Below are 18,317 nucleotides of genomic sequence, written 5' to 3' on the forward strand. Positions count from 1 at the left end.
ATTCAGTTATTTTAAAAAAAAACCATTAAGCACCTTTTCAGTTATACTCTAAATCGAAATGTACATTAAAATTGAATAAATCAATCATCCAAATGACGTAAATTCAGAAAATGGCATTTGAATTTGTAAGCTTTATTTAAATAATCAGTATAAAGAAGATAATGTCTTTTTTTCTTAATAATACATTTATTTATTACAGTCAATTCACATTGAAAAAAGCTAACAAAGCTTTCGTTTGTCAGAATGAAAAAAAGTCTCCCAGTTTTAAAGATTGAATATCAGATTTAATTATCAATTTTGGACACAAAACCAATTACTTCATGAGCATATCTAATTTCAGTAAAAAAATTGATCAACATGAAACAAGAAGATTCTTGCTTACCGTGGTCAAGATTCAAGAAAATCACCTTTGGAAAGAAGTAAAATTTTCTTGAACAAACAATGTTAATAACAAATGTATATCCAAAAATGCTTGATTGCTAGTTAAATCTGACTTTCAATGTTTAAAATTATCATCAATTTTCAATTGGGACAAAGTCACAAGTTTTACTTTTGCCAACCTTTTTCAATATGAATTGACTTTAGTGTAAAGATTCAACATAATGGTCACAACAAACAAAAAGATATGTTCAATTACTTTAATGCTTTTAGCTTCAAAATAATTTCTTCAACAATTTAACGATTCAAAGTGATTGTTGGGATTGTTTACAAGTGTAAGTGTAAAGTGTGGTCAATTTAGTTGCAATTTACAACCGAAAAGTGTTAATTCCTTAATTTTTGTTGATATGATTGACATTCCGATTGAGAGATTGATTGATATCCTTGTTTTTTGAATTGATTAACGTCTTTAATACAGTTAGGAAGAAGGAGAAGGAAAATTGAAAATAATTTCATCTAATAACCAGGGAATAATTGATTAACCAGAGACGAAAAAAAGATTGGCCATAACTTCATTTCCATCCAAATGTTGGGTTCGTTAAAAAAAGTGTTGCGGCAAAAAAGCGCATTTCTTTTCAAGTGTTTGCACAATTTTCACCTCACAATTAGAGTAAAAAGTTTAATCACACAATTCAGTTTTGCTTCTTGATTATAACTAAAACTGTTATCATGTCTTTTCCTTCACCAAAGATGACCTTTCAAACCAATGTTTCAAAGCTCCATTGGATGGAGTTGCTTGTAAATGTGAAAATTGTTTGAATTTTGGTGTTTCCAGTGTTGGCGAGTGTTGACAAGAGTTGACTGGAAAAGTGCAGAAAACGTTGAAATGATTGTAAACAAGTATAATGACGAGTAGAGCAAGTGATTGAAGGATCGATGGGAGAAACGGATTGACCAATGTTAATTTGTTTAAATGATTGTTGCACTTTCTAGTGGATGGTGAAAATGCTGAAGATGATATACGATCCGGATAAAGGGAATTATCTTCATCTGACAGAAATTCAATGTTTCCATTTGAAGTGTAGGTTGTATTTACAAGTAAACCAAGGCTTTCCCACTGTTTAAGACATGTTGACGATGTAATTATATGCTTAGGACAGTGGTCAAGTGTTTCTTGACCTTCACTAATAATCACAATTTGTTCAGCTAAGTTGGCAGCATCAGAACCACAATACCTACTAACAGGATCAGTGGTGCACTTTCGGTGGTTTTTATAGTTGCTAACAAGGCAAAGCAAATTCCAGCATGAAACCAAGTCAGGATAACATGGACAGAAGAAAAAGGAGAGAAAAGGTGAAAAAAGATTAAAATTTATTTCATACAAATGACAATATTCAAAGTGTTGGTGGCAAATCAAGTTAAATAAAAAGTGATTAAATTGAATTGGAAGGAAGAGGTGAAAAGAGAAACGATAAAATCAATTCTTGATTCTTGTTTAAGGATAATGAGAAAAATAAATTTGCTGATTGCCCCAAGCTTGAGTGTTCACATTTACCAAGCTTTTTACCTTAATCAACGATGGTTAACCTAATGTTTAATCAATAAAAACAATAGTCAAAATGAGAGGTTAAAAGACAAGACACACTTCAACCTAGCTTTATGTCAAAGGTTGATCATTGGATTTGGTCTGTTTACCATTACTTGAAAAAAGCTGCAATATTGGCCTAAAGCCAATTTACTGAATTAATTTTCCTTTTCTTATAATTAAATTGTTCTATGTTAAACAGCCATTAAACAGTCTCATTGAACCTGTAGATGTAAACTTATTTCATCGAAGCAACCTTTCAACATTTACCAACGTTTCCAGCGATTTTTCATGATTAATGATTCACTTTTTTGTCTAAAATTGTTACCAAAAAAATTGACTGATTACTTTGTCATTTCAACCATTGGCGAGTCAATTTTGTGTACAATTTACAAGGTTTTGCCTAGTGTTTAACGATCAAATTGAATGGTTTAAAACATTTATCACATTCAATCGATATTTGTTTCCCATTAAACCCTTAATGGGAAAAGTGACAATCAAAATAGTATAATAATGGCTCATAATTTTAAACTAAAACCTTTATCCTGTTAAACTATCCTTTCATCTGATTAACTCTTTTAATCATTTATTCATTTATTATCCAATTTTTTCTGTATTTATTCAACTTCTTTTACTGCTTTCGAACCCAAATTTATCTCTTTTTGTCCATCAATTTGATTCCTTTTTTTTGTGTCTCCTTTCCTTTTCTTTACAATAATACCTAATCAATCAACTGGTTAGGTGTGAACCAATCAAAGATGAAAAGTCGAAGTAAACTCAAGGTTTTACCTGAAATTACTCCAAGGAATTGGGTAAAGGTGAACAAAATAGTCGACTTGGTTTAGAGTAAGATTAATAATAATGAATAGATTTTCACCTGTTTGAAAGCAATTACATTTAAATGAAGCTATTGGAGTTGCTGATCGTTTGGATGACATTATCGAGTTGAAAATGAATTGAGAAGAGTGAAAAAAAGAGAAAGAAAAACGATTAAAATGAGAAATCTTTGTAAATAATCAGATGGAATCGTCACATTGATCAAATTGTGAAATGAAAATTTTCTCAAAAAGTCACATTTTCCAATTCAATCATCTTGGTTAATGTAATGGAAACTGATTTTTTCACCCAGTTATTTATTAAAATTATTAATCAATGGTTGATAAATATTTGAAATGAAAAAAGGTAATCAAAGGAAAATGAAAAGGTAAAAGCTAATCGTTATTGAAACCAGTCATGGATCATGATTTTCAGTTATAAAAGTGTTTAAAATCAATCTCAAGAGTGACTATTATTAAATGATTAACCGTATTCAATTGATTAACCCTGACAAACAATTGATTAATTGATTATAATAAGTGCAAGTTCAATGTGGTTCATCATTGATTCAATGGTCTTCTAGCTTATTTGGGTTGATAATGAGAAAGTTGATGCGCAAACGATTGACCATCAAATTGAGATTTACACTTTTTGGCTGCTTTTCCTGTTGATTGGGTTGATTGAGAAGATGAAAGGCATCGACCAGTGACCAGTGAAAGGTCAGGGAAAAAATGATTTTGATGAAGATGAAAAACCTTTTCCAGTCGTTTATTATCCTGTTCACCATCATCATCAATCTAATCAGAAAGAATCCAAAGGGAACCGTATTATCATTTTACAGAGTAAACAGTTATTTCTGTAGTTGGCCAATAACGAAGTTTCTGATTAATCAGACGCGCTCTCATGGCTAATAATGATTACAAGTAATCATAGTTGAATTCACAACAAGCTTCAATGGAATTGAGTCAAAATGTAATAAATGTTATTAGAAAAAAATGTTCAATCAAATTGCCGACCAAACAATTCGACAAAAGAAGAAGAAAAATCTATTCGCTTTTCTTTCGTTTTTTCCTTCAATTTAATAATTCTGAAAATTTTCTGCCAACTTCTTGTCAACCAGGATTGAATTAAGCATCATTGATCCACCAAACGAAACTTAGAAATTCAAATTCAATTTCCATCCATTTCTATGGAAATGTTTATTTTTAAAATGAAAATATTCATTGAAGGAAAAGAAAACTTTTCTAGCTTTCATGATTTACAATGAAGTTCATTGAAAAATGCTTGCAATTTAATTTACACTTGAAGTAGAAGCTAAATGCCGTCTAGAGTTTTGTACTCATTAAAGGAAACTGTTGAAAATGTCATTTCTCATGCACTAACCTGATGAATCTATCGGTAAAGGTTGAGAGAAATGAAAAATGCAGGAATCAAGAATCGAATCAGTCTTTCACCAGTTTGTAATTCAATAAGAAACCATCTGAGTTTCGTTTTTTTACATTTTCTCTGATAAAAAACTGTCATTGGATTCAGATTATCATGTTTTCTTGTTCTCAGTGTAATTAGCCTTGTTAATTAAATTAAAGAGCGTATGCTCTAGTCGCTCAGATTTTTTTGTCAATTGCTTCTCTGTGCTGCCTGTGATTTACAAATTGTATTCATCCAAATTTTCATTTCACTCTTGTTCCAAGGAATTACTCAGATTAAATAGATTAATTTACATTTATTCGAATTTTTTGTCTCTTTTCTTGAGCTGGGGTTGATTTTGGAGCTTGAATAGTCCGATGATAACTGATGTTTGCCTTTTTCATCAATCTTTGAACATGAGTTTTTGAAATATCAAATTTTTTGGCAATATATCTCTGAGATTCTGTACAGTTTTCACTAAATTTCACGAACTTTTTTAGTTTTCCTTGGGTCATTTTAGTTGGTTTCCGACCTGAACCTGATTTCCTTTCACTTGAAATACCGTCATTGGTCTGTTTAACAATGTTATATACAGTTGATCTAGAAAATTCAAGTTTCTGAAAGTAATTATAAACATCACTTGGTCGAAGGTTTGGGTTAGATTTGACGAACTGAACTATTAAATTACGCTTATCACTCGCTTTAAGACACATTTTACTGATTAATTTAATGTTTTGATAGATAAAAATTATATATTTGAAAAGTGCATTAAATTTCCGTTAATTTGAGCCATAGAATCCTTTGATTGAAAATATTTAACATTGTTAAAATTTGGTTCAAAGTTAGTCCAATTTTTTAGGGACCACTCCTTACACTGAAATTGAGAAATGCTGAAATAACAATTGAATCTTTTAATGGTTGAAAAAAGCTCAAATTGAATGCATTTTAAACAAAATAAAGTGTCCATCTTTGGAAGAAGCAGAATGAGCTGAATAGCCAATTAACAATTGATTATAAAAAAACAATGAAACACTGAACGGAAAGAAAATCATTTAAGAAATGAAAATCTAAAAGACTGATTTCAATCCCTAAATGTGTCCATTTGTGGATACAAAATTACTCCTTGTTCTAGTTACTGAGTCTGGAAATAATTAACCAATTTTTAGATTAAAATATCAACTCTATCCTAAGGCGTCTATCTTTACATGAGATGCGGAAATTTAAATGATTGCTCTTTCCTTGTTCATGAAAAGGCTCACGTAATTGAAAAGTTGATTGTCAAAATGGAAATAAATTTTTCACTGAAAACAAACAAAACCATGTTTAACCAAAGTTATCGAGTTTGAATGTGCGTCATTCATTTTTGTTATCCTGACAATCAACATTTTATTTGTTTCCAATTTTACTTCAACAAAATGATGAAAATTAATGAACGACTTATCACCAATGAGATGAGCTTCATTTTTATCACAATTTTGATAAAGGTAAACCTTGGTCAAGAGAAGCAAACAAAGGATGAAACAAAAAAGTGAAATTGCCTTTGAAAGGTCAACTTTACATGAAATGAATTGTCACTCATGAAATGTGTACAACATCATCAACATTATCCTCATTACTCATCATTTGATAAACATTATACATCATAAAGTTTTGTCGATCGATAACATTGTTACTCGTAAGAGTTGCTGGTTAACAGGTAATAACCTAAATTGAACCTAATTTGAAGATTGTTTTGGAATCAGAAAAGATGATGATGATGATGATGAAGGAAAAGGTTAACATGAAAATGGCGGTGAAACTAGCGAGACAACAAGATGGATTCAGCAAAAAGACAGGTAAGCAAGTTAATGAAATAGAAAGGTAATTGAAATGGAAGGTGGAAAGAAAAATATCAACAGGGAATGATGAAAGATGAAATCATATAACAATGATAATAATTGAGATGGATTAAGAATAATAAGATTAATGTTCAAGAATAAGGTGAACACTTACCAGCACCATAAGATTAGGTGTTGAGAGGTTGTTATATTACGATTTAGTTCAATCCTTTTCCTTTCACTTTCGTAATAAAGTTGATAACATTTGGTGTAAACAGGAGCTAATTTATGATAACATTCAGCATGTTTTAAATATTCTGTTCAATGAGATGGAGAGAAGAAAAGAAATTTTAATCGTTTAAGAAATGAAACAAATTTCATTGGTAGCTTTTAACTTTTGGTTTTTTTATTGATTCAGTGGTTCTCTTGAACCTTTCATGTTCATCAAATATCACACATTCAATTTACTTCAACTATTACTGTTTCGCAAGTCTGACTCTACATAAGGTTGCCATTGATTAGGAATTTAACCACAACATCGTGTTCTTTGAAAAATTCATTCAATTCTGCATTCGAACTTGACCGATCAAATTGACAGATCATCATTGATCATATGAAAAAGTGTTATTTTCATCAAGATAATGCTCCACCTCATATTGCAACTTTGACCTCAAAAATCAAGGAACTCAAATGGGAATTACTTTCTCGCCCACTATAAAGTCCCAATATTGCTCCATCGGACAATAACTCTTTCAGATCGAAAGAACTTTATTTTCGAAACAAAGATCTCGATAATATGAATATAATCTATTAGGTTTCAAAACATTTTTCGAATCAAAAGACTCGAACCTTTATAAAGAAAGGATTTATAACCTCGTCAATCGGTGGAAAAGATTGATTGATTTGGTGGAGTATAAACTTCCGATTGTTTGCGTTCATTCAATTTTAATTGACAATTCAAAATCACTCTTACAGACTATCTTTTACGTAACCTAATATCCTCAAGATCCTTGTTACTCATTGTTGCAACAATTGTTAAATGTTTAGAATTGAACAAGTTCCAAAATCACATGGTGTAACATCTCTCTAAAATAAAGGGCTGTTGATATGTGCGGTTTCAACTTTCAATTAACAATTAGACAGAAATTTTTTATGAAAATCTATGAAAATTTCAGGGTATTATTTATATTTGAATAATGTAGATTATAAATCATTAAGGAGGATCTGCAAATGAATAGGGAAAATCGCCTCTTGAAATATGATTGCGAATTGAACTTTTTCGAATGCAATTTCTGATTCCGAATATACGTTTTTGTTTTTTGATAAAACAAAGCGTTCGGAAGTAAAGTTCATATTATGATTCATAAATTGAATTTTTTAACAGCGGATGGATCGGATGGACACAACAATGGATTTATTATTTAACATTGAAAGTTCTCAGGCGGTTGCGTAATTTTTTTAGTCACTAATGTGAATAAACTGATAACAATGCAACCAATGTTATTTAAGTTAACATTTTGTAATAATTAAAACCACCAATTGGAGGCAATTTATTTCTTTTAACGTTTATTTTGGCTGAAATAGACAGTAAAATGAATCACTCAATTCAATTAAGCTAATTTTTTATAAAAATTTCCATTGGTCGAGAGAGTTTCCATGTCTATGTTAAGATCTGTTTCCAATAAAAATTTGGTCAATAACTTTCAATTTATCTTTAACCAGAAAAGTTTAACCCAATGAAAATCATGGCAACTATTTTGTTTACAATTAAAATGAGTCTGATAATATATTTTTGTAAAGCCATTGAATCATCTAGTTTAACCATTTTATTAATGCGAAATAATCAAAATAATTAAAAAATGTTTCTCTGTAAGATTCAAAGTGATCCTGGCCTTTGATCAATTTTCTGCAATTTTCAAATTGTTTGGCATTTTTTGCAAAAATGAAACCATCACTATATTTTTCATCATACTTGAATACGTTGATCATGCTAATATTTGGCTGGTTTAGATGGCATTTTCATCTTGTTTAAAAGTACATCAATAAATACATAGCTTAATCTAGTTTTTATACAATTTCCATCATGTTTGGCTATTTCATAGGAACCAAACCAAGACCATATTATTCACCATGCTTCATTACATTGATTATGTTAATATTTAGCTGGCTTAGACGGCATCTTCATTATTTCACAAAGGAAAATAATACTATGTGGTATTTAGGTATCTTGGCTCATTTCTTAAAAATAATGGCTGCTTTGAAAAATAAATTTCATTATTAAAATCAGCATGAAATTTTGAGTCTGAAAACGATCATTTCAGGAAAAATCGAGAACAGGCGATTTTGCAGATCCTCCTTATTACTGATGTGGGTCCTTTTCTTGAAATCAGGCGAAGTTTTAATATCAAACCATCCCTTTAGGGACGAAATTAAATTTCGATAGAAGAATGTCAAACTTTCGCAACTCGCGTATCTTTTACTTTACATTAAAATAATCAAAATTCGAGCACAATATGGCTACTGATAAGGCAAGTTCCAAAGGATAGAATATAAAAAATATCGATCTTCCACTGTTACAATGAGGAGCTTTAATAGAACCAAGCCGATCTCAATTGATTTGAGTATTTGTAAACACAAAAGGAAAATAGATTGAATACACTCAAGTGACCTGACTAACATTACTATAGAAAAGCTTTCTGAAACAGAAACAATTGTATGAACTAGATATTTTTCATATTGATATTTCTTGGTACCAAACTCGCACTTCGAACCATTTGAGGCAACCTGATATAAAAACTGTATCGTGAAGTGACATGGACGGACTAAATGCTTACCTTTAGTTAAACCCAGTTCAGAGATAATCTCAGATTACTAAGAGTAGCAATTTGTCCAGAACTTTCTCCCCACAGGTTAAATATCATTAATCTGACTTCTGGTTTTCAAATAATTGACACAAACGAGCGTCAAGGATAAAAAACATGAGTATATCTTGAACCAATTGTGCTAATTCAGATTTGATCCTCGAACAAACTCCAAGACCCTTAGAAATGATCTGGTTCATTGCAGTCACTCATATAATATCCTTCGAGTTAAAGATTTACTCTATTCAGAGTTTGCAAAGAGGATTATGTGATTTATAATCTCCAATGAATTTTCACTCAAGATACCAAACTGTACTAAATCACATATAATAAGTTAACATTTACCAAAATGTTAACTAAATAAGCGACATATCAAAAAAGATACTCGAGTTTGTGCCTTATGAAACTTTGTGCTATAAATAATAAACGAAATACAATCTTTATCTTAAATCGTGAACTCATTGTTTTCACCTATTGTATTATCCATGAATTTAGCTCAAATTTTCAAGCTTTGCTCACCTTTTTCATCTCTCATCCTTTTAATCGTTTCTTACTGAGATAATTAAAGTTTCATTAAACTGAACTTTTAGTTGATAAAATTTCAAGTTTCAACTTTTGTTGAGTCCAGTAAAATATTGATTTTGCTTGTTGGAGTTTAATGGTTTCATTGAAATTCATTTTCATCATTTTGAATGTTTAATGTTAGAAATGATTTCATTTCATCTGAATTATTCATTGTTTCAGTGAAAATCTAATCCAATAGAAGGTTTTGTTTTTAAATTACGCGATAATTCATTAAAGTTAATTTATTGGAATCACTCATCTGGACTCAATAGCATGGTGAACTTGTTTCAATGGATTTGGGAGATTCATTGATCAGAATTAAAAGGGATTGTATTAGTTTACTTGGCAATCCAAAATTTCCTTTTCTTTTCTTCACATCTTCATGTTCATCTTTTTTTTCACCTTCTTTTGTTTCTCGAGTATTTGGACTTTTGTGTCTCTGAGCAAACCGTATTCTTACCTATTCTGAACTTGGATGATTTTGAACACAGTTTCTCCATTAACTGAAGTAATCCATTGAAAGTGTCCTTCTTAACGTTTGATGTAAGATCACATTCGATGAATTTATTGATGCAGGTAATGGTTCGATTTAAATGACTGATCAACACCAAGGATTTGAAGAAGATGGCCAGGCGAAAGAGAAGAGAAGAAATAATGAAAAAAAAGTATCATTAGATTAAATGGAAAGAAAGTCAGAAATGAACATTACAAACTTTTTGGATTTATCGATTATTCGTAACAAAAAAGAAACACAAGAAACAGAAAAATCTTGAATTTATTAATAAACTAAATTCAGTAGATGAAGTTTTACCTTTTCATGATTGGTTAAACTCATTAAGATAATTGCTCAAGATTGTTTACCTTTATTCAAAATGAAATTCATTTTCATCATTCTCTCATCATGATAAGAGAATAAGAAAAAAAGTCTTTTATAAAAGTTAATCAGCAGTTGCACTTGAAGATATCTTGACTTGGACATGTTATAATGAGTTTATGAAAACCATTGAGACTTGTGTGTGATATTTATTCATACATTTGATTGGCAGTCGGCAAAGTGAATAAAAATGGAAACATTAATATAGATAATTAGACTTGTTCAATTGGTTCAATCAGCATGATATGATAATCAAGGTGAAAAGCGAAAAGATAAATTAATCTTTTTTCGGTTTCGAAGATTAACTTGAATAAAATCTCATATTCAGGTGGAATCCAAGCTGAATGCTAAACAAGTGTTAACATCAACTCCAACTGTTTATGAGTAATTTAATTGGAGGAAAAGGCAAGAGAAACAGAGATTGAGAAGAAAAAAGATTTTCCCTGAATGATGTTCATTTAAATTGAAACATTGTATTATGGAGAGTCAATGGTTTTGTCAAAATCAAGTCAACCAAGTTAATTGGTTAACAATGTTTCCTGCTAAACATTTAATTGCAACAATTTAAATTGGCGAAACTGGTTGAAAATTTCAAGAGAAGAGAAAATCGAAAATTGACTCAAATTTTCGTTGCAACGAAAGTTGACTTTACGCTACTGTTTCATAGTCGATTCATATGGATACATTTAATTATTGACTTTCTAATCATCTTTTAATGAAAGTGTTGGCAGATAATAAATGGTCCTTTATTTAATTCATCAAATTAATGAAGGAAAACAACTTTTTTCTGTAGGATTCTATTGAAGAACCTTTTCTCCCAACTTCTTTTGGATAACATTATTAACTCAATTAAAAGACAATTAAGGTTCATTGGATTGGAATTTTGTTCATCATCAACCTCAACTTATTCATCAATTTGAATGATGAACATAAACGAGGAAACAATTCTTGTTGACTTGTTCACAATTTTACATGGAAAGGCAAAGCAAATTATTATCAGGCGAATAATAAATTACCAGAATTGCATCTTCATTCACTTAACTGAACTTACGTATTCAATGGAAAATTTACATTTCAAGTCAACTTCAACTTCAAGTATCACCTTTAATCATGAAGTTCATTAGATTAAATTTTGCATTCTCAATGAGAATAAAAAAAGGTTGCTTCTAAATCGCTTTTGATTGTTCCTTGACAATGTAATTATACAATTAGAAGTTCATTTTTTGTTCAACTCTCTTTCAACTTTGCACCATGAAATGAGATTTAATTTTGGGAGAGAAATGATTGCATCTGGATTGATTTGTTTCAAGCAACATGAAATATTATTCTTATATTGCAAATATAAATATAAAATTCTTATGTGCATACACTTTTCTCATGAAACATTATTCAATGCTAATAAGCTTTGGTTTTCTGTTTAAACTTGAATCAAATGTTTCAAAAGTTGGGTTCGTTTTTTTTCAAACTTTTTGATAATCTATTTGATGCTTGACTGGGTAACGAGAGTGTCACAAGGGAAATGTTGTGATGTGGAAAGGTTCACGATAGAACATGAATATTGTACAATTTTCTTGTCTTTTGATTCATTTTTTTTCTCTCCACTTTCTCTTCTTTTGATCACATTTTGTGCCCATCAACATTTTATTCAAATGAATGTTGAACTTTTTTTTCTTCAGCCAAACTTTATTTTCTTTACAAAATTTAGATGATGTTTGACACGATTGAGAAAATATTTCCAATAACCTTTTATTCACTCTCATTATTTCTACATGAAAATCATGTGTGTGCATTTTGAGCATTACAATTGGAATCATGAAAACCATCAACTCTAATTACTTGAAAAGGTTTACAAAAAAAAGAAAGATCGAAAAGAGCATTTTCTTTGTAATGTTCATTTGAAAAATTCACATTTCTCCATGTTTATTCACTTTTTGACTTTGGTTTGTTTGCTTTCAAGTTATTCGATTTCAATGATGGAATCGATTGCAACGGAACAAACTTTTGCAATGTCAATATGAAGATTCGTATATGTTGTGAAAAATCTTGAAAAGTCAACAACTCTACTTGAATTCAATAAATCAACAAATGAAAGAAAACGGGGAAAAGAGGAAAAAAAACAAGTTAAATAACATCAATAAACAAGAAATAACATTTTCTTCTTCTTCTTTTGATAACCTTTCAATAGTTTTGAAGTAGTTGTTTGATTTTAAAGTCATCTAAACATGTGTTGGTGGATATTGATAAAGCCACAGTTTTACTTGTAAGAGTTGGTTCATTGGTTTGAAAAGCAGTCTCTGCTTTTGTTCAACACCAAATTTGTCAAATGAAACATTTTCGAGTTGATCATTAATTCACTTTTATTGTAACTTTTTCCGGCCTCTAACTCATTTTACAAATCATTATCACCCATCATGGCATCTACAGTCGGTGAAATGGATAACAATGAAAAGTAAATGCAAGACGAAACATGAAATTGCAAGCCGTTACGGTTTCAACATTTGCTCATCGCAACACCTGATTTAATAATGGATCAAGAGCAGAAGAAATTTTAATGAACCATAAATTGCATGGATTCGATTACATGAAATTAAATTGACTTTGCAATCAAGCTAATGGTTTTAGAGCTAATTTTCTTAACAAATGATTTCAATCTCTTGATTAAGGTGCGATCAAGAAACTTGAATGCATCACTACCATCAAGTCAATCCTTGAACCTTCATTAGTTTCAAGAGCTTTAAATGAGAATCTTTTTTCTCTTGTTGCGTTTTATGTTCAATTTATCATTAGATTGTCCGGCCAGTATGATTGAGGCTCAATGGTTTGGGCGATTAAAATGAAAAGATGAAGAATATTAAATGTTGAAAAATGTTGAAATTCTAGTTTCTTGATGCTCAGTCAAAACTGAAGATGTTCATCTTGACCCAGAAAATTTAACTCGACTGACACTTGAATCTCAGGATATTGATATGTGCTTGAAAGATATTGGATTAAAAGTCATCCAATAAAGGTAACAGATGAAATTAAGAAACAGTAATACATTTCATTTTACTCAACTGAGAGATTAATTTGTAATTAGATTTCGTTTCAATTGCCCAAAATGTTAATAGACTTAATTTGATTGCGTCTTTAAAGCTGGCAGTTTTCTTGCAACTCTTTTGTTTCCTAAACCACTTGCTAATAGCGGTTTTATTGGCCTTGTATTAACCAACTTCATCAATCTTTAAAGCTTCTAAGGTATGACTGGTAAAGAATGGAAATAAATCAATTTAGCCCAGGGTTGATTTGGGCTTATCAACCCGTTTCCAGGCTTTTATTATATACCGAATCTTAACACCATTTCAATCGAATAACAAAGTTCAACTAGCCTAAAAATTTATATTATTTTGAAGCCCAATAAATTGCCATTCAAAAAAGTCTAATTTGGTTCCAATGTGTCGAGACTGTGAATAGCCATGCCGATTCAAAGCTGCTATTTCTAAAAACGAGTCGGAATTTTATGAGGTGCAACTGTAAGGGGCAGACATCTCAACTTTCACTGTCCCCAATCAAAGTCTTATAAACAGTTAAGTTTAAGTCTTTAAAAGATAAATGTATTTCCTTATCTTCCTTTGTTTGTCTTTTTCCTTATGACTAGCTAAAGGGTGTTGCGTTTAATAAGGTGCAATTATCAGTTACCCAAATGAAGATAAAAAGATAAACAATGTAAGATGTCTTGATCTTTACCTTTGTCCATCTTTTTATCTACATTTGGCTAACTGATAATTGCACCTTATTAAACGCAACACCCTTTATAAAAAGGTAATGTAAAATGAAGAGAAAGTGTCTTTGGCTTCTTGATGTTTTGAGCTCTTTTCCTAGCTTAAAAAGTTGAGTGATGTTCATTGTTAATTAATTCCAATCATACTAGTCTTGAGTTCTTATTCCCTCTTGTAACCATCTTTGTATTGTAAGACAAATTCAAATTATTTCAAGTTAATCAATAAACTGAAATTCAACCTAATTAACCGGGTAAACATCTTTTACCTCTGTTCTGAAAGTCTATCTTTTTTTGCCAACGGAGTGCGAACTATTTCTGTGTAGTGATTCGCTGATCTCTTATCCCTGGTGTAACACTTACACAAGAATCAGCATATAACACTGATCATTCTATTGGTAATCGCCGCCAATTGATTGAATTTTCTATCATCTGATAAGAAATTTACTATTATCATGGACAACGTCCATTTGCATCATGATCCTGATGATGAGAACTTTGTGAGAGAGAAAGTTCATGATATGTATCTACCTGTATATTCCTCATTCCTCAATCCAATTGAAATTATGCTTAATCAGCTCAAATTTTGCATCAAAAGAGCATCCCTAAAATGTCGATGAAGTTTTGCTACCACTAAAAATGCATCTAATTATATTGCTCAGGCTGATTGTCAGAATAAGAAAAACATGATGAATTATGTGGTTCGAAATCTACATTCTTTACCAGTCATAACTTAATAATCTCTTAAGGATTTGAACCAAGAGTCAACCTCATGTAACCTGAAAACAGGCTCAGTTCTGATTGACTGCCAAAGTTTATCAATCGTTCTCAAACAACTCAAACTCTCAAAGTGTTAAATCTGTTTCTGGTAATCTGGTTCTGATAATCACTGTGAATCTGGACGCTTCACAGTAATAAACTTTTGTTTTTGCCTTTTGTGTCTATTTAATAAGCAATGATGAAGCGTATTGTTACAACAAAAGCATACTTTATTGCAATTGTTAAATAGTTGTAATGCTAAGGATAGAGGTAGTCATCAATTTACCTAATGATGATAATATTTTAATGAGCATCAATTTGAATAATAATTAGATAGAAAAGCTGATTCTCTGCAGAATAATAAGATAAATGAAATAGAGAGAAAAAGAGGAAAAACAGTTAACAATAATCAATACAACTAGATAAGCAAATTTACTTTAAACATCATTATACTTTTCATTTGGAATAGATGTTTTGGAGTAAATGGAAAAGTAAAAGAAGAAGAAGAAAAAAAAATCATTTGATAGAATCGAGTTTTAACCTGCAATATTTTTAAATGTTGATATCAATCATACTCACAATGGAAATGAAAGAGAAAAAGAAACTCTTAAAAATAATTTATCATGAAAGTAATTTAATTATCATTTCATGTATTCAATAATATCGATTAATGTAATGGAAATCATAAAGTAATCTGACAATGATGATAAATGAGTCTCGAGTAATCGGGCGAACAGTGATTTTGATGGAAAACTGTCAAACAAGGAATTTGTTTCTTTTGTTTCTTCTTTGATCACTTGATCAATTGTCCATTCCATTTATTTCATTACTTACTGACATAAAATATCCAATTGATGGTCATTCCGAGGAAAGGTAAATCTTGTATCGTTGAGAACGCTCTTCATGTTTTTAGCACAATGGTCAACGCTTCTTGGACAATCGTTTGTTTTCACAGAAGCTATATAAAAGGAAGAGAGAAAGAAAAACAGTCAATAAATGACAGAATGAAATAACTCAAATGATTCTGTTGCTTTCCATTTTCCATGAAATTTCTCAAGAGAATCACATCATCATTAAAATCATTGTTTTTTTACGGCAAAAGCAAAAATAATTACGAAAACAGTTGAACAAGAAACAATTGCACAAACAAGGCGAATCCAAAAGCTTTTCAAATGAAATATTCAACATCTTTTTTTTCACTTTGCATTATTAATCGACGAGAAAATGACTTGAATTTCACCGAATGATTTGAGGAAATATTTTCATGCAAAAGTTTAGGGAAAAAAAAGTTGAGGTAACCCATTGAGGTTAAGTGTTGGTTGAAACTCAATAACAATGATGATGCATTTCATGGCAACAGTTGGAGCAAGAGCTGAAAATGGCGACTAAATGTTGATGACTTTTGAAATTAGTCTTAAGTACATAAAGGAGCAACAAAAAAGAGTGTAAATAATGAAAGCCCAAAAAATGAAACTTTGTCGATATTGGGTTTGATGGTGTTGAAGCATTATTTACGACTTTTCTTATAGCAATCTTGAAAGGTTCATTTTCATTTTGATTATCAATTAAGATTAAAGGGCTTACCTTTGATGAAAATATTGATCACTGAAAAGATGAATATAACAACTACAAGAGCAAATTTTTGAACAATTGAACTTTTCACCGTAATTGATTTAACCATCTTCCTATCCTTTTCAGATTTTGATAGTGTTGTTGATGTTGGAGTGATGAGGCTAATGGTTGATTTGATGATTTGTGATGATTACTGATGATATTGTTGAATAGTAACAACTTCAAGGCTCACTGGATTACATATCTATCCATAACTGGACTTGAACACACTGAAATTGAACACAAACACTTTAACATTTGGATTAAACTCTCAATTGATTGATGAATTTTTCTCGTTTTCACTAATTTTAACAGGCAACTTTGTATCCAAAATGCATCCAAAATCTGAAATCCTTATGAACAATTGTTAAACCAAGTGTTGAAGCACAATTAGATGAATTGAGACACGATGAAATTGTATTGATTGTTGTTGGTTAAGGCTGTAAGTTGAACAGGAGAGGAAAAGAGAAGAAAATGTTTCAAATGTTGATAACATTTAACCTGTTAAACCTGTGAAACCAAATTTCGTTTCCATTACATTATCAATTTCCATTTAATCCAAACACCATTCACTGTCCTTTTTTTACCTTAACCTTGCTCTCTTCACCTCATTCCAATCATCACCGACATCCTTTTCACAATCAAATTTATATTCATAACGATTATAACTTATGACAATATATTAAGTTAGACAATAACTAATAATGTTAAACTTGTCCTGGGAGTGAAAATATACAAAACTCCAAACTCAGGCAAGTTAACATTATTTTATTGGATTTAAGCGCAATATTCACTTTTCCACATTCATACCTACTCCTTTACTCTCTCTCTCTCTCTCTCTCTCTCTCTCTCTCTGTCGTCATTTTTCATCTTCTTATCTTCCTTGCTTTTTCTTGCTTTTTCTTTCCCTTTCTTTTCTTGATGTTCTTCTTCCATTTCACCCAAACAAGGAGTCGACTCAAGACTCAGGCTTCCCAACTCATGGCTCACCTTCAACATCGATATTAGTTACTGTGAGAATGAAAATCATGTAAAGCTTCAAGAAATACTGAGTCTTAAGAACGAACTGTTGGAGTTTGAACAGTGTATTTAAGATTGTTAGACATTTAATTTCAATATAAATGTATCTCATTTTACTTTGAAATTTCTCTTTAGACCATGAGAAGGGAAACTAAACTTGGACCAAGAATTATAAATACACTGATTCTTTTAATGATAACTTTTTTACTGTTTCATGTACATGAGAGATTGAGTTGCGAATCAAGGATATGAAATATTAGACGTTTTATTTTTTGTGGTTCCATGACAACTACGCAACAATAGCGAAAATTGAAATTGATGATTAAACATAATGGGAAAAATTCAATTCTGTATTTATAAGTTTTCCATGAGCCAATAATATATACAATGCAATTAAATGAAATATTGATACATTATCAATCAAATTGAGTTATCTTGTGTTCATACACCAGAACTCTCGGTTTCAACTCTCAAGCCAGAACGTTATTCATTGGACAATTCTAGCCGCGTGAAGTACAGTGTTGCTAATGCAAGTTTAAGCTCATGTAAATCAAGTTAAATTGTGAGAAGAACCATTTCATACCCATTGAATCGCTGAAATTTTCAACATTTTTCTTTAAAATTCACTGCGTAATTTGGTTACACAATTTCAGGCCATTACATTAGCAGTAAGAAAGAATGTAAAAAATGATGTTGATACAAATTCCAGAATTAATGGCAAATTTTTCAAAACCTTTTTTCTTTCAGATCCCATCACTTAAAACCAAACACTAAACTTAAAAACTAGAAATCAATACTAAATCTAGGCACTAGAACCCAGAACTAAAAGTATGGCAGCACTCAGTTACTTACTGCATTCATACAAACTTAG

General features: G+C 30.6%; 1 protein-coding gene across 1 annotated transcript; it reads right to left on the reverse strand.

Annotated features, from left to right (window-relative positions):
* Positions 1-111: 111 nt before the first annotated feature.
* LOC107369775 (uncharacterized) lies at positions 112-17,187 on the reverse strand. The gene is made up of 5 exons (XM_015937752.3): positions 16,400-17,187; positions 15,650-15,773; positions 9,889-10,025; positions 6,179-6,320; positions 112-1,658 (listed from the first exon to the last, which is right to left on the reverse strand). The coding sequence occupies exons 1-5, from the start codon at positions 16,494-16,496 to the stop codon at positions 1,106-1,108; spliced, it is 1,053 nt and encodes a 350-aa protein (XP_015793238.1). The 5' UTR covers positions 16,497-17,187; the 3' UTR covers positions 112-1,105.
* Between the last annotated feature and the right edge of the window lie 1,130 nt (positions 17,188-18,317).

The sequence above is a fragment of the Tetranychus urticae genome, chromosome 1 (assembly GCF_039701765.1).
Source record: "Tetranychus urticae isolate SD_2017Ah chromosome 1, NJAU_TeUrti_SD_1.0, whole genome shotgun sequence".
Lineage (NCBI taxonomy): Eukaryota > Metazoa > Arthropoda > Arachnida > Trombidiformes > Tetranychidae > Tetranychus > Tetranychus urticae.

Bases quoted from the DNA above. Each gene is read 5' to 3' on its own strand.
- LOC107369775 (XM_015937752.3), bottom strand. From the start codon at position 16,496: ATGGTTAAATCAATTACGGTGAAAAGTTCAATTGTTCAAAAATTTGCT. The intron at 15,774-16,399 runs GTAAGCCCTTTA...CCTTTTATATAG, and splicing joins GATCAATATTTTCATCAAAG to CTTCTGTGAAAACAAACGAT. The intron at 10,026-15,649 runs GTAAGTAATGAA...GGTGTTGATCAG, and splicing joins CAATTGGATATTTTATGTCA to TCATTTAAATCGAACCATTA.